We start from the raw sequence: 27,465 nt of genomic DNA on the forward strand, positions 1-27,465 counted from the left end.
AATTGTTTCTAGTTTGAATTGTAAAGTCTAGTATTGAGTCAATTAATCATCTTTTTATTCAAATGCACCCTTGTTAAAGAATTTTGGTCCGATCTGTCAAATTTTTTGGCTTTGAAATCTAATTTGGTCATCAACTATTTGTGATATATTCTGTTATTTTTCACACTGTAAGCAAAATATAGAATATATAGGAAATGTATTTATTTTGTTGGCAAAATATTACATTCATAAATGCAAATTTTCCTCAACACTGCCCAAATTAAACCACTTTCTCTGTGACCTTAACTATTTAATTATAACACTAAAAAAGATTAACAACAAAAAAAAGTGCCAAATTTATGCATCTGTATAATGATCTGATTAATGTTACGCAAATTGCTTTATTACCTCAGTATTTATTTATTTATTTAGATTGCTTTCCTTCCACTACTTTATGCATTTGTCTTCCTTTATTATTTATGTTTGTCATCCATTGTTATATTGATATGATTAAGGTGTTCTTGTTCAAACTTGTAAAAAATAATAATAATAATAAAAAAAAGCTGCTGGGGGAAAAAAAATTATATTTTATTTGCCAAATGTTTTGGTATTGCCCATTAGTAAAGAAAAACAGTATGATAAACCTTGCCCTGAATATTGATACGTTATTGGATATGTTTTATATTCATAAATAGTCGTATAAAACCTGCAATTTCTTTAAATTTTTATGTTCTATTTTTCTAGAAATGGAATAATCACTAATCAATAAGACAGTTATAATGAATCTGTCTATCCAGTTATTTCACCCATTATTTTATGTTTTGTTTGCTGATATTGTTCTGAATGTTAATCAAACAATACATATTTTATAAAAAAAAAAAAAACACATACACGAACCAAAATGTATGGTGCTTACAGGCCCACTTGTAGTCTCTAATTTGTCTCACTGTCGTTTAATGCAAGCTCATATTGCATCATAAATGCTGTACTTTAATAACTTAACATAATAACTAGTGTGACCAATAGAGGGCGACAAAAGAACACAGATTAACCGTGATCACACTGTTGCGCAATTAGTATCTCTTTATAAAACTACACATATTTTATTAGTATAGTGCAGACCAGGACAGCAAATTACAAATATATATATATATACTGTTTCTATTTTCAAAAGATTTTACAAAGGAGGAATGTACAATGCTTGACCTGGCAGATTAATGTATTAGAGGCAGATACTGTAGTAAAAGAATACATGATTTAGAAAGAAAAAAATGAAAATCAAACCATATTGCTTTGCTTTGCTTTGCATTACAATGTCATAGATCTGAGATACAGTGTGTAGACAGCTCAGTGTTAGTCCAATATAAGCTCCGTGATGAGATTCTCTAAAACTCTAGTTCATCAATGTACAGTACATTCACTTGGTCCCTACAGTGTCCAATAGACAGACGTGAGTCTGTCTTTCCTATTATATGGCTGATGATGGCATTCCAGTTTCCAGTTTAATGACCAGCTTAAAAACAAACAAAATGCAGTGTACCCATTTGAATAACAACATTTGGAATTTCAGCTCCAACCACTTCGTTTCATGTTGTCAAAAAGCTCCTTCACTTTGTGCATGTCTTCTTTCAGGCTAGCGGGGGCGTCTGTCTGTTCCAGCTTCTGAGAAATCTGTAGAGCCCAAGTATTAAAAAGAAAAAGTTATGCTATTGTAATCCTAAACTGAATCCTAAATGATCTGAGAATTGTGGCCACCCAACCTTCAAGTGATATACGCAGTATCAAATCTCCTTTCAAAACAGGTTATGAACATCCTGAACTACAATAGGATGTGAAAGTGTTGTCACGTTTCATTAAAGTGGCATAATAGGTTTCCGTTATAGAATTTCTGTGGCTTCAAAATGCCTGAAAATCCTGTGAAATTGTCCTGTGAAACTGCCATGAATGCACTAAAGAGTCGATGAGCGAGGATTCGTACCTCATTGAAGTAGCGGAGCATGTATTTGTAGAGTTCACGCAGAGCTGCAGATTCATTGAACTCATTTTGATGTTTCTGGTGAAGAAGAGAAATTAACTTTAAGCATTTCCATCAAGATGCTTCATTAAATCTCTAGTTAGCATTTGACAAATTGTACCTTTGACTCATCTTGAAGAAACATTTTCAAATCTTGGCTGCTGATCGTAGGCTGGTCCTTCACTAACTTGTAGTACGACTTCACTTCCTGTTTGTACTGAGGGATATCTTTGGCATAGAGTAGCTTATTGGTTGGTGAATACTGTAGGAGAATAAGAGAGTCAGATATATTTGTGATATTTACAGTTCTCCATGTTAGGTTTCAGTGGTTACCTTGTCTAGGTTTTGATCTGCTAGTGAGAAGGAGTCCATGAAGGCCTGAGCGATGACGGACAGACAGCCGTCCAGGTGAGGCGTCTTTTCCATGTCACTGAACACAAAGTTAGGGTTCTTCAGGATATTCACCCAGAAACGGAGCGGGAGGCTGATAGAGAGGTTTGAAAATCTATTTTAGTTGTGCATTAACATATAAAAGATATTAAAACTTTTGAGGCATTTGGTAGTCAGGTGATCAGTGGAGCTACGTAATGAAGGTGTTTTATATCCGGCACCTGTTTGTTTTCCAGATGTGGAGAACATCTGGATCTGAGATTTTTTTTCTCTCTGCTTGTACGTCCAGGAAGTCGAAAAAATACTTGACAGCCAATGGAACCCTGCCGTTGGGCAATGTACCCCAGATACTCCTGAAAAGGGTCTCAACAAAAGAATGGACTGCCACCTGGTGGACAGATCGAGAACATATTTCATATATATTTCACACACACACACACAAATTGGGTTTTCATGTTTTATGGTTTCGTTTCATAGTCATAATGTTTTTTTTTCGAGTTTAGCTTGGAGTGAAAAAAATGTGGGGGATTCAATTCATAAGCTTGCTATTCAATTCTTATTTTAATTGAATATCAATTCATATGGCTAAATATCAGGTACAGAGGTGTTTCTCAAGGAAACAAATCTCTCTCAACTAATGCTGTAAACAAACAGGGAAACCTGTTAGCAGGTTATTATAGCTGTTAGCCTGTTAGCTAATATTATTAAAGGTTAAACTTAACAACTAATTCTTAAGAAATTAATATAAAGCATTTTTTTTTTATAATTATGTTGTTTTTTTAATGATATAAGAGCAAAATATAATAAAAATGTAATATAGTGCATATATTTAGAAAAATGCTCCTCTCTAGAGGTTTTTTTTTTTTTCTAGCTAACATGCTATGGCCATTGAATGGCTTTACGTGACGTATTGTTCACAAGCTAAATAAAACATTCACATCTTTCTGCGGTTGAAACACTCATTGAATGATACATGAGACATGATGATGCATTTCATTAAGCTGTACTGCATCTTTCAACATACCTTCTGATGTTCATTCATGTTTATTTGGTGCTATAACTACTAAAGTTAAAGGTGCGCTAAGCGATGTCACGCGTTTTTAGGCCAAAACATTTTTTGTCACATACAGCAAACATCTCCTCACTATCCGCTAGCTGCCTGTCCCCTGAACACACTGTAAAAAAACGCGGTCTCTGTAGTCACCACAAGCTCCGAAAATGGCAATAAAAACAAACTGGTGCAGCCTGGACCACGAAACATAATAAACACGCTCCAGCCAATAACCGACAAGAATGATTTTAAATGCGCGTTCATGACTGTTTCAGGAAGCACGGAGGGGAGGGGGAGGAGGGAGGGTCTAGCTAGCGTCTGTTTTGTTTGACAACACTTCGAACGTCAACAGGAAGTTACTCCACCCAGGATCGCTTAGAGCACCTTTAAGCATACAAGTAAAGCATTCAGTTTTTCCACTTGCAAATTCTGCCATGTAAATAGCGAATCCGCCATGGCGCAAGCACAACTGGCTTTTAAAGGGAATGGGAGATGAGACTCTGATTGGTTTATTGCATGTTGCGCCCAAAAAACACACCCATAACTCATTAAGAGAATAGGGACAACATGCATCCATGGGGTGCACAGACCATTTTTCCTGTCATTAAACTAGCAAAAGTGGATTCGGACACGCCCTAAGTGCACTTGTGTGACTGAGACTTTGTTTCATATAATTGTCTGTTGTTGCGTTGTCAGTGTAATCTTTGCTCCGCAATGTTTTTTTCATCACATGAGAAAATAGATGTGTGCTGTGAAAGCATGAAAACAGTGTCAATTGCATGAGTCTCACGCTGAATGCTTGAGAGTTGGCAGCCCTGCAGTATGTTCTCTAACCATTTCTGTATTTTTACATTTTCAAAAACATAATTTAATATGATTTATAAGCTGTTTTCCTCATGTATGTCTGTCTGTATCTACATCTCCGTCTGTCAGTCCATCTGCCTATTTGTTCATGGGTCTGTCTATACATCTATCTATACAATATACAATAAAATGCTTCTATGTGCCAGTTATTCTCACCTTGGTGGAGAGCAGCTTGGTGAGGTACATCTCTTTGAATTTTAATGCTTTTTTCTCAGGATGTTTGCTCAGGTCTGTGTCGATATCCGGATCAACCTAGACCAACCAAAAAGCCAGGTTACTAGGTTTACTTGTTGAAAGTGTATTTGCATATAATTAAAGTTCTTTAACAATGTCTTCTTATGTGTACCGACAGTATAAATGTTTAAGCTATTGTGTCTATCATTATAAAAAGAGGCAAAATGCTTGGTGTATCTTTAACAATATAAACAGCACAGAGAATCTTATATGTTCAGATTCACTTAAAAGCACTTCCTCTCATCTGAGCAGGAAGAAGATGGCAAAATCGAAACTAGCACACACCCACGCTCACTTCACTGCAGTGTCATGACGATGGCAACTAGATATAACCCATGAACTCTCGACATTGATCCGTGCATGGAAACACAATGCAGTCATTACTTGATATATTATTAGTTGTGTCGAGATGGACACACCAAAACAGACGTTATACAGAAGTATAAGTGCCCTACATGGCTACTCACCATATGGAAGTACTTGATGGAGAAGTTCTCATCATCTGTGCAAAAAAACACAATGGTAATTAGTAAATAAATAAGCAATGTCAAGCTGGTATTGTACCTACATTTATGCATCATTGGGCTTTGCACAAAAGGATGTGTTGCATTATTGAATCTTTGGTGTGGTCACAGTGGGTTTGTGCGAGAACTAGAAATGCCCACATCATGTCTACACCCAAACATGCACAATGTAGATGCACACAAACAGTGTTCATACACACCTTGCAAAAACTTGGACCTTGATTTATATTATGTAATGATGAACGCATCATTACAGTTTTTTTTTTCAATTGCTAACAAGCGTTTACCAATACTTACAGTACTTTTTCTAAACTCTTAACACAGGAACACTTCTACATCACACAATTAGCCAAATAGTTAATTTTCTGCCCAAAACCATATTTTGTTAAATAAACACAAACTCTACATTTCAAAATGCTAAAAACCTTTTTCAACACATACTAAATCTTTCACAACACCGCTAACCTGATTCAAAATAGAGTCGTTCTGTCACTAGCACTAGTTTTCTATCCAACGTGAACATATAGTCAATCAAAGCGCAATGACTGTCAAAATATTAACAGTTGATGGCATTATGAAAACTGCATTACTTGTCATGTTTCAGTTCTACCTGCAGAAAATATGAAATCCATAGTTTTTAAAATTCAGTTTCAAGTATAATGCATGTAAGCCATTCTACATGTTTGGTTGAGTGTTGAATGTGTGCATTCTCGGCAACAGAAGTGAGTCATTATTTTATAGAATGTAAAGTAGAAAAAGAGAAGAAGAAGAAAGTAACAGAATTGCTCATGGCAGACACTGGTCAAATGTGTCTCCTATGCAGAACTTCAGTTCCCCTTGGTTGAAATCTCTTTCTGGGGTTGGGTGTGTGGTGTTGATGTTTCCCCCAAAGAGGCTGGGATGGTGTCCCCTTGGTAGCTAGTGCCCTATGCAGACCACATATTTTGTAAATATGGAACAGTGGTAGTGGAATCGTTGAAGTATGAAGATTTTACTGAAATGAAAACATGAAATTGCTGCCATTGATCAACAACAAATCCAACATACATGGTCTTTGGTTATTATGGACGCTTTTTTTCCACCACAGAGTAAAAAAGCATAAAAGGTAATAGTGACTTTTTTCATCAAAAATATTTTTTATTTTGCAATTGTGAGTTTACATCTCACAGTTCTGACTTTTTTTCCTCAGAATTGTGCGATAAAAAGTCACAATTACCTTTTTTATTTTCTATTCATGGCAGAAATGAGCTTTCATAGGTTCATGTGTAAGGAGAAAAACCATAGAGATGCTCAATCCAGCACACATTCTTCCTCCTCTCCCATACCTCTTCTTCTCACTTGTCCTGATCCAACTTTTTCTCTCCTCCTTCATCTATTCCTCTCCTTTACCCAGATATTATTTTCTCTCTGCTCCTCTGTGTTGTTCTTCATCCACACTGAACAAATCCGATTCAAAGAATCCTATTTTACTGTGTGTCCATGTAATGAAAAGAACTTCAACACCTGACTTTGCCTCCAACTGAGACTGGAATCTGCTATTTCTAAACATTTAAGTGATCTGCTAATTAAAAATGCTTATCAATTGTTTCAGTATTTGTTTTATATTTTTTCCAGTACTTTTCCAGTACTGCTGTTGTTGCAAAAGTATAGGTTTTATCCTATATTTAAAGATTGGAACATTAGGATTTAATTTCTGACTTGCTGTGTTTAAGCATTTGCAAATAAGATGAGAAAGATCCATGATTTTGGTATGGGTTAAGCTTATATGAAAGGAAAATGTAAGCATTTTAGAAATGTGTTAATTGACTGCATTTTGTGTGGAAATGACATGAATTGTGTTGATGGTATGACCACAACAGAGGGATGTTCTGATAAATGTGTTTAGAGTTTTGAAAATGTGACTACAGATTGGACAACTGTATGTTAGCAATTGAAAAAAACTGTAATATATGTTCAAACTGAAATGTCATTGATTTTTTTATATTAAAGGTGCTAAAGAGGATGTTTTGTTTTATACATTTTTGCAATATTACTTGAAACTGTCTTTACTAACTGATAAAAGACTATTTATTAGGTGCACTGAAAGTAATAATATTAATATACATCATCTGTGCACGAGGTAGGGCCTTAAAAACATCAGCCAATCGTTTACGCGATCATCGCGTAAATGATTGGCCCTCTGGCTTGTCAATCACTGCCATGACGTTCCTTATGAGAGACGTGCGCAGCTGCGCTCTCCAGTAACTTTCCACACTCCACAGGCGCCGCATGCAATGTTTTTGTCAGGAGACAGGAGTAACAACTGCAGATTATGAGTTACCTGCGGTGAGTCCGACATAATGAATCCACTAACACGACACAGCGAATGCCGGTGGTAAACACTTGTGTTCCAATCCTCGTGCACGAGTTTTGGGAGGCGTTCCCTCGAAATGAGCTGTGAAGTAGGGGGGTTGTTCTTACGCATGCGCTCATTTCAAAAACTCACTAACAGACTTTGGTTTCTCAGTCGACAAAAAGATCCTCTTTAGCACCTTTAATTTTTGAATATAAAGCAATTACTGATCTAAGCATATAAAATGTTTATAAGTGACTTAATGACATTCATTATAAAGCGCTAACAGAAATAACAAGCTGTCAATACTATTGACAGCTTGTTATTTCTGACACTGACAGATGTAGGACATGGCATGAAAAATACAAAGACAGTGAAGACACTGATACCACAACTTCCTGTACGCAAAGCCAAATTTAGCCCGCGTGCTTCAATGTGACAAGATGCACAGATACAAATGTTATCTGAGCAGTTTTGGTTCCTTTTAAAGAGACAGTTCATCCCAAAATGCTAATATTCTCATTATTTACTCATCCTTGGGTCATTTTACTTTATTATTATACTTTACTTTACAAGTTTATTTTACTTTAATCATATTACTTTATTTCCTTGGTGGAAAACAAAAAAAGAGATATTTATCAGACTATTGATGCTGCTCTCTTCCATATAATGAAAGTGGATTGAGACCAGAGGATGTCAAGCTCTAAAAAACACCATAAACCATCATAAGAAATTCGTATGACTTATACACTATATTCATGTCTTCTGCTTTCATATGATAGCTTGTGTGAGGAACATATTCAGACTCATTCAGAATGTGGTCACCATTCCTTTTCATTGTATGGACAAAATTAAGTTGGGATATTCTGATAAAATCCTTCTTTTGTTTTAAAAGGAAGAAAGAAAGTCTTACGGGTTGACTGAAAGGAGATGAGGGTGAGTAAATGATAGCAGAATTGTCATTTTTGTGCTGAACTATCCCTTTAATTGATCTTCTCCTAACTGATGCAATAGTTTCGTGAACTCCTAATCTACATTATATGTGGCAATACTGAAGGTTTTTTTTAGTAGCGTGAGGTTTTTGCAAAGCTACAGTACTGCGGTGAGCTGAACGCTTGTTTCTAGCGAACTTCTAATATGAGCTATCAACCACGTTTAGTTTACACTCAGAATGCAACCAACTTAAATGTATTTATTGTGAGGATCAACAACATTGCTTCAGTTGAGCTGGGGAATGATTCAAAGGGATATGACTCACCCTTTACACTGGTCTGAGTCCTCAATGGGGCATGGACTCTTGTTGTGATAACTTTAATGCATGCTCCATCTCCAACCTGGATGGAAAAAGCACAAACTCTGAAAATCTCAGAAAGTACTACTGTGCTGCTGTAGTCTATGGATTTATTATGGGTTTACACAACAGTTTAGCTTAATCTGGGTTTATTTGGCCTTGTGACACAAGCTTTGCAAGTGAAAGGTCAGTCTAAAACACATCGAATAAAGCCAACATCCACCCTTCAGAGCATAAAAATACTGTGTTAGACAGAATTGATTTCAAATTTCTTTTCACAGAGGACTATCATTTTATTTTATATAGAAATTCTTTATCTGCCTATATTTGTACATTTTCTGAAGAAGACTTCTGCTTTCTTTTTTTGGGGGGTGGTTGAGAGGGCATTGCTTGGGTGCTCAGGGTGGTTACCTTAACAGTTTTATTTAAAAGTGCCCAACACTTTAAAACCCCCTGTGGTGAAAATCAAGTTTTTAAAGGTGCCCTAGATTCAAAATTTGAATTTACCTTGGCATAGTTGAATAACAAGAGTTCAGTACATGGAAAAGACATACATTGAGTTTCAAACTCCATTGCTTTCTCTTTCTTTCTTAAGACTTCCGGAAAACACGCGGATCTCAACATAACACCGACTGTTACGTAACAGTCGGGGTGTACGCCCCAATATTTGCATATGCCAGCCCATGTTCCCAACATTATGAAAGGCATTAGACAAGGGCAGCCAGTAATGTCTGGAACTGCACAGGTGAATCAACAGACTAGGTAAGCAAGAACAACAGCGAAAATGGCAGATGGAGCAATAATAACTGACATGATCCATGATAGCATGATATTTTTAGTGATATTTGTAAATTGTCTATCTAAATGTTTCGTTAGCATGTTGCTAATGTACTGTTAAATGAGGTTAAAGTTACCATCGTTTCTTACTGAATTCACGGAGACCAGAGCCGTCGCTATTTTCATTTTCAAACACTTGCAGTCTGTATAATTCATAAACACAACTTCATTCTTTATAAATCTCTCCAACAGTGTAGCATTAGCCGTTAGCCACGGAGCACAGCCTCAAACTCATTCAGAATCAAATATAAACATCAAAATAAATACTTTACTCACATAATTCGAAGCATGCATACAGCATGCATGACGAACATCTTGTAAAGATCCATTTGAGGGTTATATTAGCTGTGTGAACTTTGTAAATGTGCTGTAATATAATCGAGAGCTCGTGTGGCAGGGAGCACGCGAATTAAAGGGGTGGCGCGCTGAAAAAATCAGTGCATAGTTAATGATGTCCCAAAATAGGCAGTTAAAAAAATTAATTTTGAGCTGAAACTTCACAGACACATTCAGGGGACACCTTAGACTTATATTACATCTTGTGAAAAAGCATTCTTAGGCACCATTAATGTTGTTTATATGTCTATGTGGTGTTTTTAAAATACCTTAAGGCAAACCATATGCAAATTCATAAGTCAACACCATAAAAACGCGGTTTGAAATCACTGGTGTTTCTGACATTGTAAAAAGTAATACCATTGTGCAGCGTTTACCTCAGTATGTTGACTGAGCCTGATCTACGAGCTTATGCAAGAGAGTGGAGGCGGGGCTAATTAGCATATTCATAAATATGCGTATACTAAATGAAGCAAGGGTGTAGTTACATTCAAGCTATTTTAAGGCATGAAGATTTTTTTTCACAGGAAAAATACATTGAAATATGTCATTTTGGTTATCAAAGATGAGTTTTACAGGATGAAATTATTGACTATGGGGGGGACTTTAAAAGGCCCTGATACACTTAAAGTGAAATTGAAAAACAAACTGGTGTAACGTCATTTTGACCAAAATCAGCCCAAAACAAAGTTCGTTTGGAGTTCGTTTCGGGAGTTCGAAACAGCTTGCCAAAGAGAACATTCCAGAAAATTTCACTCTGGTCGGTAAACACCTTCAAACTACTATTGGTCCATGGTGATAATGTAATAGGTAGGTGTGTGCTTAGACACACCTTCTTTGACATGGAAATCTTCTTCTTGTTCATTTCTTCAGTTCAGTCTGTCAAGGTCAGACGTCTGTAGAACTGGAGAACTGCTTTATAGTACAAGTTGTAATTCTAACTGAAAAAAACACTGACACTGTTTTTCATGTTTAATAATGTAAAGCCGCTTGCTTTAAAGCAATCTGCTGTATAAAGTGCTATATAAATAATCCTGAGGTGGCTGGAGTGCCGAATTGTAGCTCATGCAAACATACCCACATCCATATAAAGTGATGCTTTCTTAACTGCTGTTTTTGCACTGCTGTCAGTGTTGTTGAGTGTTTTTTTTTAATTGAGAGAAAAGCATACAGCACATATTTACATATTCATCTAAACATTGCTCCCAACAGTGTGAATGAAATCAGGATGTTTGCTAATAGTATATCGCTGCAAAGGTATTTCGAACTTCTTTTTACCTCTAAGTGAAAAGCGAAAAAGAACTTTGCCTTAATGATATTCTCTAGATATGGCTCATCTTCAATGTAGGTATTAGGCTTGCTGCGATAGTTGGTGTTACACAGTGACCAGCCATAGACAGACAAATCTTCCTGGACTAACTCTGTCCAGAGCTCCATCCAGGGATAACAAATGCTTACTTCCTAATTCTCCCAGCTCTTATAACCAGACAGCAGGATTTAAAATGCATTAAAACAGTCATAAATAAAAAGAGGATGCACTCACCTTATAATGTTTTAGAGTGTTCAACATGGTAACATGCCCTCGAATCTCTGAGGTCTCATCGACTTCCTGTAGCATGACAAACTTTCCTTCCTTCTCATATTCTGTGAGTGCACAACAAAGAACAGAAACATCAAAAAGGAATTAGTTCTGCGGGTAGTGCGACTGGCAACTGAAACAACAGTTTGTTAACAGCACAAATTGTGACCATAAGCTTTAACCCAAAGGAAGTTTCAGGAAATATTATGATAATCATCACTAAAAGAGTAATAAACAGAGTTTACTAACCAATTTCTATATCCCTGAACTGCTGTGTGTAGGGGAAACCAAACTTTCGCTGGAAGGTCTGTAAGATCTTCTCCTTGACCTGCTGTACTGTGTCACAGGTCAGTGCGTTGACCTCTAAGGGTTCACTGACTTCTCCTCCAGTCCCCACAGCAAACACCACCTTCAGTTTCTACAGGGGGAGAAAACATGAACAAAATGATTTAATGACTAAAGAAGAACTACCAATTACAAATGTTGCACATAAATATCTTAACAGTTTTAAAATCATATTCTGCTCATAATGTCCTCAGCAGTCAGAGTCAACATCTTTCATATCACTGGAGCTGTAAATACTCAAAATATTTAATAAGCTTATTAATGCACATTATCTCTCCCTTTATATACTTGTCACATTTCTATTAGCCTATTTTAGAGGGTGTTCTGATTGTTTATCTATATGATAGATCAGGTATAAAGACACTTTCATTACATGAGTCAACTATTATGGCTAATTCAGGGAAATAAATAATCTGACCTAAAATATCTATATCTTTTTAAAAAGCACTGTCAGCTTAAAGTAAAAAAAAAATGCTGTATCAACCTAAAATAAATTACTTAGAATGGCAGGTTTTTTCAGGACCTAGTGAGAAATGCACTGTTGCATAAGATTCCCGGCTACGATGTCATTTAAAGACTTCTTCTTTTTTTTTTCACTGCATTTTCCACTGTAATAATAGGGCAGAATACAGTTTCAAACTATGAGTTAGACCATTTTCTGACACAAATATGTTCCTTTGGAGGAATCCCAGCAAGCATCTAATAGCCGTGCAAACACAGCCCTGGGGCCGTATTCACAAAACATTTTATCTTACCACTAAGAGTTCTCCTAAATAGCAGTAAAAGTTCTTAGCTAAGAGTTTTCTCTTAAAACCTATTCACAAAGCTGCTGAGACAAACTTTTACTAAGGAATAGACTGAAGTCTTAAGCTAAGAGTAAGGGCGGGGTTGACCTCGTTGCTATGGAGTATACACACAGTGATTGGCTGATGGGGGAAGAGTCAGCGATTTAATCATAGAAATAATGTAGAATGATGTGTCATGTTTCCATGGGTTAGTTCACCCAAAAATGAAAATAATGTCATTTATTACTCACCCTCATGCCGTTTCACACCCGTAAGACCTTCGTTAATCTTCAGAACACAAATTAAGATATTGTAGTTGAAATCCGATAGCTCTGTGAGGCCTCCACAGGGAGCAAAGGACACTTCCTCTCTCAAGATCAATTAATGTACTAAAAACATATTTAAAACAGTTCATGTGAGTACAGTGGTTCAATATTAATATTATAAAGGGACGAGAATATTTTTGGTGCGCCAAAAAATAAAAAATAAAATAACGACTTATTTAGTGATGGCCGATTTCAAAACACTGCTTCAGGAAGATTCGAAGTGAATCTGCTGTTCGGAGCGCCAAAGTCACATGATTTCAGCCGTTGGCAGTTTGACACACGATCTGAATCATGATTCGATACACTGATTCATTTGTGCTCCGAAGCTTCATGAAGCATTGTTTTGAAATCGGCCATCACTAAATAAGTCGTTATTTTGTTCCTTTTTTGGCGCACCAAAAATATTCTCCTCGCTTTATAATATTAATATAGAACCACTGTACTCACATGAACTGATTTAAATATGTTTTTATGGATTTTGAGAGAGGAAGTGTCATTGCTCCCTATGGAGGCCTCACGGAGCCATCGGATTTCAACTAAAATATCTTAATTTGTGGAACGACATGAGGGTAAGTAATAAATGACAGAAGTTTCATTTTTGGGTGAACTAACCCTTTAAAATAATGGTTTTAAAATACAAATGTTGCCCTATTCAAATAAATCTTTTTTAATAAAAATGTTGCCAAAGTCAAAATAAAATGTTGCCATATTGTTGCCATTAAAGGTTTGAAAATGTAGGCTAAGTGTCACTAATTAAACTAGTATATACAGTTAATAGTCCACCTCTTGGATGTCTGCATCTCAACAGAATGCAGAATTCAAGCGACAAATTACGTTTTATAAACAAAATTTGGGAGAAACACATTCGAACAGTCTTTCTAATCAGCTCAAGAGGAGGAATCTATACACAGACGAGAGCCGACTCGCCTATAGTTACTTCGACAAGTTTTCTGCATCCCTCCGCCACCCCATCCCTCACTCTCGGCTGGGGATATGGGGAGAACTTTGGGTTTGGGCTAAATTCCAAGCTCGGAGCCCTCCATCCCCTTGGACGGCACACCAAATACGCTTATTATATATATATATATATATATATATATATATATATATATATATATATATATATATATATATATATATATATATATATTTATCTATTCAATCATTTGTAAGTGTGAAACCTTTGCCACAGGTAATCAGACAATGTTTATTTATTTGTTAAAGTTTTTTTTTTTTGCCGTCTCATCGTAGATTCAAATTTATAAATCAAAATGTATTGCATTTATGAAGGTTCAGCACCCAAGGCTCTATCGCTATTGCCTCATTGGTGTACAGTGTCTTTGGGTGAATTAGGACTGTTTGTGATTTGGTCTTAGTGACTTAGGAGTCCTCTTGACTACTCCTAACGTTTTACAGACTTAGGAGCTAGTTTTAGATAAAATGCTTTGTGAAATACTCTTAGAGCAAAAATTTAGGACTCATAAAATTAGGACTGACACGCCCATTATTTTTAAGAGTTTCTCCTAAATCGGCAAGTTAGGAGCTACTTTTAGCCTTAAGATGTTTTGTGAATATGGCCCCTGATGTCTAGGCTAAAACAAGGCAAAATTTAGGCTGTCAGTGACTCAGTGTTTGAGTTCGCCTCCATGTTGCTGCCATGCTGCTGACTGGACAGGGCAGAGTCACATGACTACACATGCGGGAAAATAAGGGGAAAGTATTAACAGGATTAAAAAAACGAAATAACCAACATGGGAAAATTACATCGGTTTGAGGTTCTGAACAATAACTTTTTGATTAATCGTCCAGCCATGTCAAAGAAATGAAACCAAACTCCTTGTATTCACGGTTGACTTTGCTTACATGATGGAATATCATACATCTCGCAAGTTATTTTGGCAAAAACGACATGTAACCAAATTCAAGGTTATTTTGGCTAGAAGTGGGTTACTCATAGCTGGACTATTCGAGTCTATAGTAAACCGAGATGGTGAAATGATGGTGAAATTGCTGGGATGCCAGTTACTTGCTTGGCAATACAGGTACAATCCGGTTTTGTGAGAGGAAGGCTTGTGCAAACCTGATATCCTTTGCAGAAGGCAAAATGCAGAAGCACAATTGTCTCACAAGTCAAAACCATGAGAGGCCACTGGTGATTTTTGGGGGAAGATGGCCTGGTCACATGATTCTGTCCACATACTGTCATTATTCTTTCCTCTTTTCTTGCTTACTCAAGCGTTTATGAGCCACTAAACAACAGCCATCCAATCACAGTCAATTTGAGAATCGCAGGTCAGGAAAGAATCAGGAACAGAAAATGTCAGAAACCAAATAAATGCTGTAATAAAAATCTCTATGGCCCACAATAAACAATTAATACAAAGTGTAAGAAGTACACATTTAGAAAAGCAACACAAACTTGTGTTGAAATGTTGTGCAATGAAGAGAAGTTACGGAAAGTTACAGGATGTCTTATGTGGTTTAATGATAGATAGAAGAGGGTAGCAAAAAAAGCAGAAGTTTATGAGCAAACCTAAGAGGTTTAAAATGTACACAGCTAGCAAGAAGCTTGATCGCTGGACAAAATATCTGAAATAAAAAAATTCAGGATTGGTGAGTTAAGAATGAATAAGGGGAACTATTGAAACGTTAATGTGGCTTGCAAATTACAGCAAGGTATTTTTGAAGTTAGTACTTTCCATAATTTTGAGAGCAGTTCCTCATTTGCATAAAATAACCTGTAAAAGAGGAAATACTGACCAGGGCCTCAAAGTCCTGTGCTTGGCAGAGAAGCCAGTCCTCGCTAAGGGTGTACAGAGCTTTCTCCGTCACTGAATCCACCGGCCCTTTAGAGATCTGCTGAGTCAGAGCTGACACCAACAGGAAGAGAGGCTGTCCTACTGATTCCTATATAAGAAACATACACATTTTGTGCATAAACATGTGAGTACACATGAGTAGTTAAAGAGAACATGCACTTTATAAATCCACGTTTAAGTGGATGTTTGGACTGACCCTGAGGAAGCCGTACAGACAGATGGACATCCAGTTGGTAAGAAGCTTTTCCACTATGGACTCTGTGCGGCGCAGGAGAAGTTTTGGATTTGCATTACTGGACTGGTCCATCAGACTCTGCAGAAGATCCTCCATTACCTCTGTGAGATAAAGCAGGTCTCCATGGAGGGCCAGAGTCAATAGAGACGCCACTGTACATCTGAGAGACAGAGGAACAGAAAGAGAGATATAAAGAGAGGAACAAGACGAGTAGACAAAGGGTCAGAGACACTGAGTGCAGTGAAAGAGATCAGTTACAGTATTACTGGCGGTTATGAATCACAGACACATTTATAATTACAATGCAACTTCTGCTTGATACTCACTACTTCTGGGATTATTTGTACCACAGTTTAAAAATGTCCACTTACTAATAATGCAATTATTTGTATGGATTTGATTATAATATAAACTGCAATTTTATGCAAAACCATCTCGCCAATGTATATTGCAATTATCTGTATTAATATACTTAATTTGTTCATTCATTCGTTCTTCATTTATTTATTTGTTGTTGCTTTTAAGTAAAAAACTTTTAAGCAATCGACATTTTGTTACTGACAATCGTCATTTTTGCTGCGTGAGATTCTCCAGCTTTGTTGTTGCAAAGCAACTGAAGCGCAAGCTGTTAAAGCTCCGCCCTCTTAAAGCTCCGGGAGCAGCAGCTCATTTGCATTTAAAGGGACACACAAAAACAGTGTGTTTTTGCTCACCCAAATAGGAGAAAATTTAACAAGATATAATAAATGAGCTGTGGGGTATTTTAAGCTGAAACTTCACAGACACATTCTGGGGACACCAGAGACTTATACTACATCGTGTAAAAGGGGCATTATAGGTCCCCTTTAATACATTTATATTACTTATCAATTGATCTTCTTTACCACATACTCATTTATGCCATTCATCATATTTTTATATTTTACATGACTAATTTTCCTTGCTTTTTTGGTGTTTGCTATTGTAGTTTAATCTCATTATTGTGGGGTTTCATGGAATATTTGTCTTGACAATAAGAGATAAGATGGAATGTCTCCATTTCAAGGTTTGTTGTGAACCGTTTGTTCACAACATGACTGTTTGTTCAGTCATGTTGTTGTGAAGCTGTTTGGTATAACAACACTTGCTGGATTTGTGCTGGTCAGACAAAGTGTATGCATTCAAACACATGCAACTAAGATTATTCGATAAACCCTGCTCATTTTTATCAATATAACTTCATCTCCTGCTAAATGGTCTTCACTGGTTTCCTCTGTCAACCTCTGAGGCTAATAGAAGATTTTTTGATAATTTAAATTTGAGTAGCAGTCAAAATACAGTGTTACTGATGTTGGGTATGAGACAAAACTCTGCTGACTGTTTTTGAAAACAACAGATTTCTTCTGACGGGAGGTTGGATCCAATATTTCTGACATGGAGATTCAATCTAACACCATCAGACCAATAAAGTATTTTAAAACTGAAACTAAAAATCCTGAGCACATTACATGATTTTTTTTAATTTTTTTTAACTATTTATTTATCTATTTATTTAAGTTCAATATTTTAAAGGAAAAAAGTTGGTGCTGGTGTATATTGTAATTATTTGTATTAATGATTTTTTTAATATGTTTAAGCAATATTTTATTCAAACCCATCAAGCCAATTAAGTACTTTGATTTTTTTTTTTTTTTAAATTATATAAGTTTTAACCATAAATGCTCATCTTGAACTAGCTCTCTTCTTCTTCTCTATTAGAATTTCAGCAGTGTAGACACTGCTAAGTGTATTACTGCCCTCCACAAGTCAAAGTTTGAATTAAATTCTCATATACAATATGCTAGTGCAAGTATATAACAATTAGTTCAAACTTTGACCTGTGGAGGGCAGTAATACACTTAGCAGTGTCTATACTGCCGGAATTCTAATAGAGAAGAAGAAGAGAGCTAGTTCAAGATGAGCATTTATGGATAAAACTTATATAATTTTTTATTATTATTATTATTTTTTTTTTTTTTTTTTTTTTTTTAAGAAAATGAGCGATGGTTTCTCTAGATAAGACCCTTATTCCTCGTCTGGGATCGTATAAAATGATTTGAAGCTGCAATGAAACTAATTTTGACCTTCAACCGTTTGGGGTCCATTGAAGTCCACTATATGGAGAAAAATCCTGGAATGATTTCATCAAAAACCTTAATTTCTTTTCGACTGAAGAAAGAAAGACATGAACATCTTGGATGACATGGGGGTGAGTAAATTATTAGGAAATTTTAATTTGAAAGTGAACTAATCCTTTAAGGGTGGACACTTGTATACTTCTGACTTCCCTCACAGAGGAAGAAGAGCTATTCTTATAATGGCACAAAACATTATCTCTGTTTACACATCTAAGCAACGAACACCAAAAAAGAGCCTCAAAATAGACATAAGAGCCTGTGACCAAGTTTATCAAGTCATGTTCAAACAGAGGTGAGAATGTGAATGTGCTCAAAGCGTCAAGCACTTACTTGTCTTTTATGCTGAAGTTTTTCTGTTCCTCTAATGCATGCACGAAACAACTGAGAAACTGTTTATCTCTGATCAGCGCAGCAAAAGCCTGACATTTTTCATCAACAGTTGTCTGCTCAGAATCCTGACCACGAAAAAATGACAGTAATAGATAAAATATCTATTTTTACAGTGTGATATGTTCATACTTCATATACAGCTAAAGATACTGCAGCATCTTACCTGCCCAATGTCTCTGACCATGACTGCTGCCAGAGTACCAGCCTGGAGAATTAAGAAAATATATATTAAACAAACAAGCACATATAGTAAATTTACAAAAGTAAATATGAACCAAAAAGTGATAAACCTCAGGAAAGAAGATTTTTGAGGCAAAGTGCTTGTAATCCAGGAAAGGTATGGCTCCAACATTATCAATCAATTCAGCCTTTTCTGTTTGCAAGTCAACAAAGCCTGTCAAAAACAAAGAAACAAAAATTCATAATGTAATCACACACAACTAGACATCAAACAATAAGTAACATGACAATGTGAGCATTGAAGGATTTAACATTTTATGTTTTCAGCAAAACATATTCAGTAATTTACAGTAATACAGTAAAAGTGTTTGCCTGCAAAATGCGCTACTTGTTTTGTGGGTGGTTGCAAATGTATGTGGTTGCTACTCAGCTGCTCAAATAAATAAATAAATAAAAACACTCCAAGTCTCTACAGCGATGATTCCATCTTCCTATTTTAAGCTAATTTTACTATGTTGCATAAAAAAATCACTGGATGGAAACGCCAAGATGCACATAAATCTAAAAATGTGCTCAAATGATAAGAAGACATGCATAAACTATGAAGAACACATTTATCAAATAAATTTCTCGATGTGCAACAAAAAATGTCATGTGACTTTGCCTCAACAGATCATGTGATCAGAAAAATTGAGGAGAGCGACAGGTACGTATGTTTGAATGGGCGAAGAGGTCCTAATATTCGTAAACATCATTTTTGAAAAAGAAGATGAATTCAACTCTTGATGGAAAACATCAATGTGTGCAAAAATGTGCAGATTTTACAAGAAGTGCCACCAGAGATGATCCTTCCATTTTATTAGAGATATTTTCTGTCAATTTGCAGCCAAAAAATTACAATTTTGTATTCTTGAACACATGGTATGGAAACTGTGATTTATTCGCAAATGTTTTATGTTTTATTCAATTCGTATGAGCAATAGGAACAGTGATGCTTGCCTTCGCAAACACCACACCATAAAGACCAGCTTTTCAAAAATGTCCTACCTTGTCGTATATCCCTTCTGATGTTGCTTTCCAGCATTTCTAGCTCTTTATTCATTCTCTCATTCATTTGTCTTTGGCTCTTACGGTGAACAATCACTCCAACTAGACAGATGAGCAAAACCACATATTATTCCCAGCAGGACTAATGTGTATATATATATATGTGAGGTAAATCTGAAAACACTTACCAACAGCACCTAGAATTATGAGCAGAACCAGTGCCACAAGGATGTATAAGTATTTTATATTACTATGAGGCTCAAGGTGTTTAGAAAAATCCCCAACCATTATCTGAAAATAATAGTAAAATAAGGAAGATTTTTGTATTTTAAATATGCAAGGTTCAATAATTAATTAACAAGAAATTTTAGTAGACATATACAGTATATTTAACATTTAGACTCACATCGAGTGTGTCCACTTCTGATTGCCCTGTAATCCTACAGATAACGGCATTGGACTCAATCTTCTCCAAAACACACTGATACTGCCGATCTCCCTGATAACCCGTCACATTCACATCACTCATACTCAAATGCAATTCATCTGCCTTTTTCTGAGAAAGAGAAAGTGTAGGATGGTGTGGAGATTGTGAAATTCACATGCTCATGTGCAAAAACACTGATTGATCACAATCATAATATTTTCTGAGAGTTTTTAAGACCAGGGCCTGGTAAAAATAGGTACGCATGCCAAAACATGCAGATTGTACACTGCACATCTTAAAGGGTTAGTTCACCCAAAAATGAAATTTCAGTCATTAATTACTCACCCTCATGTCGTTCCAAACTTGTAAGACTCTCGTTCATCTTTGGAACACAAATTAAGATATTTTTAATGAAAACAAATCTCTTCCAGAAGCTCAAATGTGCTGCGTAACACACGAGAATGAACCTCACTGGATACGCAGCACGTTTGAGCTTCCAGAAGAGGTTTGTCCTTGTGCACCATTCCGGTTTGGTTGAGCATCTGTGTATGTTTGCTGATCAATGTATATATGTAAATAAAAATTTTATCTTTTCATCATATAAAGTGATCGTGTCTCTTCAGAAAATTTGGACTAACACACTCAATTCATATGAATTAGTTTTATGATCTCTTTATGAACTTTTTGAAAACGTCAAAGTGGTAGTTGTGTAGCTGTCTATGGAGGGACAGAAAGCTCTAAGATTTCATCAAAAAGATCTTCATTTGTGTTCATTTGTGGTCTTACAGGTGTGGAACGATATGAGGGTGAGTAATTAATGACAGAATTTTCATTCTTGGTTGAACTAACCTTTTAAACTCACTGTTTCACTAAACTCACCTGAATGTTCACCTGTAGATAGTTGGCCACCTGTACAGTGGTGAATCCAGTGAATTCTGGATCAGGTTTGTAGGAGAAATAATCCACACAGTCCACAGTGGAGTTCCCAACTTTGAATGACAAATTAAACAGACCACTGCCATCATAATGGGGGGAGTGAAACCACATGTCCTGAGAAAGACAGACAATGAAGATATGTGATGTGAAGCTCTGTGTCAGCAATAAAACACAATAAAATTGCATAAACTGACAAAGACAAGCCAATAATTATTTTTATTTTACATATTACGAGTTACTGCAGGAGTAATAAACACGTCTTACCCCTGAGCTTCTGCTGTATTGTGTCTGAAGCACTTTATTAGAGGAATGGACAATAACTGATTCAACAAATTCCATATTGCTTCCCTGAATGTGAATCTTCCTTCCACCTCTGAATGAAGAGATATTAAAATATGCATTAAAATATATATTATAGAGATATTAACAATTTTAGACAGTAATACTAAATATTAAGAACAGCTTTGCTGTCAGCAAACAGGTTGTTATTTCTAAACTTCTAACAGTTTAAACAAGACTAGTCTAAGGTCACATGTGAGTCAGTAAACTCCAGCTCTCAGAATTATGAAACACGTATGAAATTACTTAATGACTTTCATTTCTGATTTCATTTCTTTCCATCTCACATCTGTTCTAACAGTATATCAGTAGATTATTACTTTGCAAACCTTCATTTTCCATATAAACAGAATTCTTGCGAATTTCATGATTAAAATGGTCTTTATGTCATTAGATTACCATGAGCATGAGAATTGAAATGTGCAGTTGTCATCTTAAGGCACTGATGTGATTTGGAAGCTGATCTTCCAGTGGTCTGAAAAGCTCTTACCTTCTCCAGCTGACTGTGGGCTGTATTCCTGTGCAGCTGGGCTGGGAACGGTAAGTGATGATGCTGTTACCATGACAACGGTCGTCAGGAGTAACAACACACACTTTCACTGTTCCTTTAGTTCCACTGGGAGGAATGTGGAACCTTAAAGTGTCACTGGAGCGATCAAATACTGGATATCTGAAGGGAAACATTCATGCACAGATACACAGTATCATTTATGTCAGTCTACACACATTCATAAATATGACTAAACACACACACACACATTTGTTTTTGTGAATTGTGGGGACATTCCATAGGCGTAATGGTTTTTATACTGTACAAACCGTATTTTCTATCCCCCTACACTACCCCTACCCCTAAACCTACCCATCACAGGAAACTGTCTGCATTTTTCATTTCTCAAAAAAACTCATTATGATTTATAAGCCTTTTGAAAAATGGGGACATGGGGTAATGTCCTCATAAGTCACCCTCTCCTTGTAATACCTATGTCATACCCATGTCATTATACAAATTTGTGTCCTGATGTGTCACAAAAACATGTGCGCGCACACACACACACACACACACACAGAGTCTCACTCTTTAGGAATACAGTCCAGATCTCCTCGAATACGGATTTTAGTGACAGATTCCAGGTTCTTTCCTCTTAGTAAAACGTTGTTTCTGCCATGGAAGGAAACCTTGTTGGGCTCCAGAGAGAGAATCTCTGGCTCCTACAGGACACAAAAGGTTGCACTCAGTAAAAAAAATGCCATAAAGCAATAAATAAATAAATTAATAAATAAAATAATATCCAATCCATATATGTCCAAAGCATAATAAAAAGAAAAAAGGTAACTTTTATTACATACATTTTATAAATAATAATAATAAATTTTGCATTAATGAAATACAATTGTAAATATGAATCAATAATATATTATACATAATTTAAAAAGCATGATGTTTGTGACAAATCGTTGACTTCTCAAATGACATAGAAGAAAGCAACTTTTGTTTTAAAAGAAGTTTTACAAGTTTGTTTGCCCATATAATCTTTACACTATTAAGGTTAAATGAGTTTATCTTGCTGTCTGCAATGGAGAGGCTCTAGGAAGCAGCTTCAACCCGAGCTTAGATATAATCCCCAGTGAGACTACTAATGCTTAGAAGATGAGTACAGTAGCAAAATGTTGGTGGAGTTGGGGAGGTGGAGGGATGCAAAAACAGCTTATGCCGGAGCAAGGTGAATGGCTGCTTACATGCTCCGGCAGTTAACTGAACGATTAGATGGGTTCACTCCTCACAAAATTATGTTTAGGAACTTCACTTATTAGCAAATGGTTCCTCAAAAAAGAAACAAAATCCTCAGGCTCTTGTAATGTCATATTCATTTGAAATAGGAACAAAATGAAAAAACAACTCTTTTCTGTGAAGTTGAGTTCCTAATCAGTAACACTTACTTTGTAGACACTCTGAGAGAGTAGATTTTTACATGCATCCTAAAGAGTAGAAAAAGAGAGAGAACTTTGAGCGGATCATTTACTTCCTCAGATTTCTTGAGTCAACACAATGATATATCAGTGATCATACAATGATATTATTAACAATGAATGAATATAATCTCAAATCTTTATAAATGTTATACTGTTTCACAATATGCATATAATGAAGCATTGGATTGTTTGGTTATTGTCTCACCTGTATGAGTAACTGCGGTCCAGGTCCATGTGTCCAATCACAACGCTGTGAGGAAGAGGACCACTGACACCCAGATGAGATACACTGAACACACCTGTATTTAATTCATATTTTTAATATTATTAAAATAAGAGTTCAAAGTAGTCTTTCAAAACCCTTTTAAACTGCATTTTCTCACTGTGTATAAGAAGCATTTGGTGAATTATCTGTGATACTGGAGCAGTTCCTCAGTGTCAGCGTCTCTGTGATCTTCTGATCCTCAATAGTAACTGCAGCAGAGACTGTTAAACCTGAACAGATTACCAACAAATGTTTATGATTATAAACAATCATATTCTGACAATAGAAATGCTGTAGCACATATAAAACATCACTGAAGGAGAACCAACCTCCAGTATATAGTAGCTGGTCAGAAAAACTACAGGAGCAGTTTGGGAAAACTGCAGTCGGATCAGACCCGTCACACAGATTCACACTTCTTGTGATGAAGGAACATGAGAAGACGGGATTTCCTGTGCTCTCCAGACTCAAGGAAAGATGTAGAGTAATCTGTGAAGGAGAGGTTAGTAAAGAGTAGTCATATCAATTATTTCTTAGATTCATAAATTATGATTCATTCTTCTAGATAATGATCCTCTACCTTTCTAGAAGAATTCTGCTCCATCTGAAAGGAAAGCAGCTGCGTCTGAAGAGAGTTTTTTGGGATGGACACCCATGAAGTATTTGAGCATTCATCTTGAGTAGAACATCTAGATAAAAACATCAACCGATATATCATCTACAGGTCTGTTTGCACACTTCTCATCATGTCCATATGATATGAACTTAACACTGAACCATTAGGCATATTAGGTGATGGTGTAATCTAGAGCAGATATAATGTGTGATGTGTGGAAAGACATGTGATAAAGGCAGGCTGACCTCTGTGTTTTCATACACCAGCCGCAGAGAGGATCCAGAGCAGCTCTGCAGTCTTTCAGAGAGCTGAATTTACACTGAACCACAGAAACTCTTCTGAGCTACATCAGAAACATGAGCAGAAAGAGACAAATATGCAAATTCGATTTAGTTGTTTTGCTATATCTAAAGACAATAAAAATTTGATCACAAAAAAACTATCCCTATTTTTCCTGCAAAGCAGTATTACTGTCATACTGTTTACTTATTCATGTATTTTAAAACATTTTAAGAATCTTTTTTCTCTTATTAAAATGTCATATACAGAAACTATACAGAAAATGTAAGAACAATGAAGGACTATTAACAAATAGTTCATTCAGTTTTTCATTACTGACAAGGAAAAAATATAAAGCTGAAAGTAAACTCAGAAAATGTTTATTCACAGCATTTTTTATTTTGAAAAATCCTAATTTTTTTCTCATTTTTAAGTATCATAATTTGTGTATGCAGTCCATATGTTTTTCATTATTTCATATTTTTATTTAAAATTCTACACACATAAATACATATTGATTGATGACTGGTTTATTGATTGATTGATTGATTGATTGATTGCATATTTCTAAACCTCACCTCTCTCCTCAGAGCAATGTAAATATGTTTGAAATCTTCTGGATCAAAGTGCATTCTGGGAAGCACTGCTCGTTCATCTGCAGATTTGTACAGCACTGTTGAACAGCCCGGTGTGAATTTCTCATCCAAGATCAACTAGAAGAACAAACAGAAAAACAAAGGGTGAATTATATAGTTCAAATACAGAGCTAAACATGGAGCAGGAGGTGTAAATGGAAATGGTGGGCAGATATTTAGAAATGAAAACTCATTGAGACTAGTGAAAATACAGGCACGTGTGTAGGAGAGAGGTAAAGGAGACCTTTATCAGTTGTCCATCACTGGTTCCTATGAACATCACAATCCAGGATCCTTTTCTAACTGCTGCCACTGATGACATTGAGCTGTACTTGAACACCACAGAGAGCGGCTGAAGTGCTTTACCACTCTGAAACACAAAAATAAAATTATTATGACTTGAGTGAATAGTGAAATTAAGTTTTGTCATGCAACAGATATTATATTGTAGCCTAAATGTAATCATAACTCAAACCATAACTCATATAACTAAAATTAAATTAACAGTTTAAAAAAGCATGTATATTGAAAACATGTATGCTGATTACCCCACCTCAGAACCACATATCTTGTCACCAGCAGTGCAGAAACCCTTCACTCGGCCTCGAACTGTACTGATGTCGTACAGAGCCAGCGCGGTGTTCTCCGGATCCTGCTGATTCTGCGCACTGAACACACCTGCCCAAATAACGCCGTTCACTGAGGGAATAACGGTGGAGGCGACGAGCTCTGGACGAGCTTTATCATTGCAGCACTGTATCGTTGCAGCCTGTAGGGATTTGAAGATGTCCATCTTTTTTCTTTTAGAGCTGTCCATCCACAGGACGAGCACTTTACTCTCCGAGTCAATCTTTGCATTGAGAAACAAGTACGACTCTGAGGGCGAAACTCTCTGGAATCCGTCAACAAACTCCACATCGCTCGCGGTGCTCTGAATGGAGGGGTGTATTCCTTCTTCTATGTTGTTGAAAATTCCCCGAAACTGAGACTGTAAAGTGTTCCACAAGTTAACAACAGGATACGGAGGTTTTTCATCGTCCTTTTTCCCAACTAAAAGGTACCTGCTGGTACTTGGACCTGCAATGAACGCAATAGATTTATTTTTTGGTCTTTTTGGTCCTACAGATATACCACTTTCATAGTAAATGCTCTTTGTAATGTCATTGAGGTCAAGAACTTCACAGTATCCATCTCTAAATGTCCCACAGGTTATCAGGGTGTTGTTGTCATCAAAAGGCACCAGAATGTTGACTCTGTTTTGATGAGTGGCATTATTGATGTCCTTCCTCTTCTCCTCAGAAAGATCGAGTCTCATCTGATATAGTCGATGGTCAGTAAGAAGGAACAACTTACTTTTACCAACTACAAAGTCCTTGATGTCTCCATCAAAGTTCACCACATCACCGCAAATGCAATGTTTCAAAAGTACAAGTATTCCAACTAAGTATCCTCTCATCTTGCATGTCTGAACGAGCAGCTGATGTTTAGAGATCTTGTCACAGCGATCAACTGTGCTCAGATGAGTCCACTGGTGAAGATGGAAGTGAAAGCAGCTGCTCTGAAGATGCCAGATGACTTCCGCGCAACACACCAACAAATCTGTAACCCTGATTGCGACATTTAGATGTTTTGTAAGTTAAGATACCAAATAATGATCAAACACTTTTCATGATCAAACACAAAAGAAAATACGAGGCAGGAAGAAGACTTTACTCTCTTGAATAAATTTTATTGACAGCAAACAGATTAATAGTTTTAATTTAGCGACGGTCTGTGCAGTTCTTTGGTTTCTGCTGCACCCTTGTGGAATAAAAACAGATTTAGCCTATATTTATAGAACAATTAGCCAGTTACACTTTATTTTAAGGTTTTCTTTCTTACACTAATATATTTAAGTAGCCTACTGAGTAATATTAATTAGGCCTAAATGGGGTTAGGGTTAGAAATTCGGTGTGATTTAGGGTTAGTTGCATGTAATTATGCATAATTTACTGTTATCACTATGGTAAGTAGATATATGTAAAAAAGGACACTGCAAAGTGTTACCAATTTGCCAGGTCTGATCTTTGGTGAAACTTAAATTTTCTAGCTATCTATTGTCATATCTACCTGGTTTTAGGTTGCAGTTTCTTGAACTGAAATTATTTTTAAAAAATGCTATCTATGTAATCTTCAGTGAACTATATCTTAATTTAATTAGTCCTTTAGATAGATACTTGCCTACAAAAATAGTTTATTAATATGTATCTCAGTGCTGTTGGCGTTTCATACAAACAGACA

General features: G+C 36.2%; 1 protein-coding gene across 1 annotated transcript; it reads right to left on the reverse strand.

Moving 5' to 3' along the window:
• Positions 1-1,052: 1,052 nt before the first annotated feature.
• plxnc1 (plexin C1) lies at positions 1,053-26,942 on the reverse strand. The gene is made up of 31 exons (XM_048155246.1): positions 25,739-26,942; positions 25,430-25,555; positions 25,129-25,263; positions 24,517-24,614; positions 24,236-24,344; positions 23,985-24,144; positions 23,774-23,885; positions 23,596-23,689; positions 23,358-23,396; positions 22,495-22,628; positions 21,907-22,086; positions 21,342-21,450; positions 21,021-21,191; positions 20,121-20,270; positions 19,903-20,005; positions 19,715-19,816; positions 18,778-18,881; positions 18,651-18,692; positions 18,428-18,552; positions 15,903-16,101; positions 15,648-15,794; positions 11,681-11,849; positions 11,396-11,496; positions 8,647-8,722; positions 5,000-5,034; positions 4,455-4,550; positions 2,605-2,771; positions 2,327-2,477; positions 2,115-2,255; positions 1,958-2,032; positions 1,053-1,650 (listed from the first exon to the last, which is right to left on the reverse strand). Exons 1-31 carry the CDS (start codon positions 26,639-26,641, stop codon positions 1,546-1,548), a joined length of 4,458 nt encoding a protein of 1,485 aa, XP_048011203.1. The 5' UTR covers positions 26,642-26,942; the 3' UTR covers positions 1,053-1,545.
• Positions 26,943-27,465: the final 523 nt, after the last annotated feature.

The sequence above is a fragment of the Megalobrama amblycephala genome, linkage group LG14, assembly GCF_018812025.1.
Source record: "Megalobrama amblycephala isolate DHTTF-2021 linkage group LG14, ASM1881202v1, whole genome shotgun sequence".
Lineage (NCBI taxonomy): Eukaryota > Metazoa > Chordata > Actinopteri > Cypriniformes > Xenocyprididae > Megalobrama > Megalobrama amblycephala.

Bases quoted from the DNA above. Each gene is read 5' to 3' on its own strand.
- plxnc1 (XM_048155246.1), bottom strand. From the start codon at position 26,641: ATGAGAGGATACTTAGTTGGAATACTTGTACTTTTGAAACATTGCATT. The intron at 5,035-8,646 runs GTGAGTCATATC...TTTTTTGCACAG, and splicing joins GACTCAGACCAGTGTAAAGG to ATGATGAGAACTTCTCCATC. The intron at 2,256-2,326 runs GTAACCACTGAA...ATTCTCCTACAG, and splicing joins CAGATCAAAACCTAGACAAG to TATTCACCAACCAATAAGCT.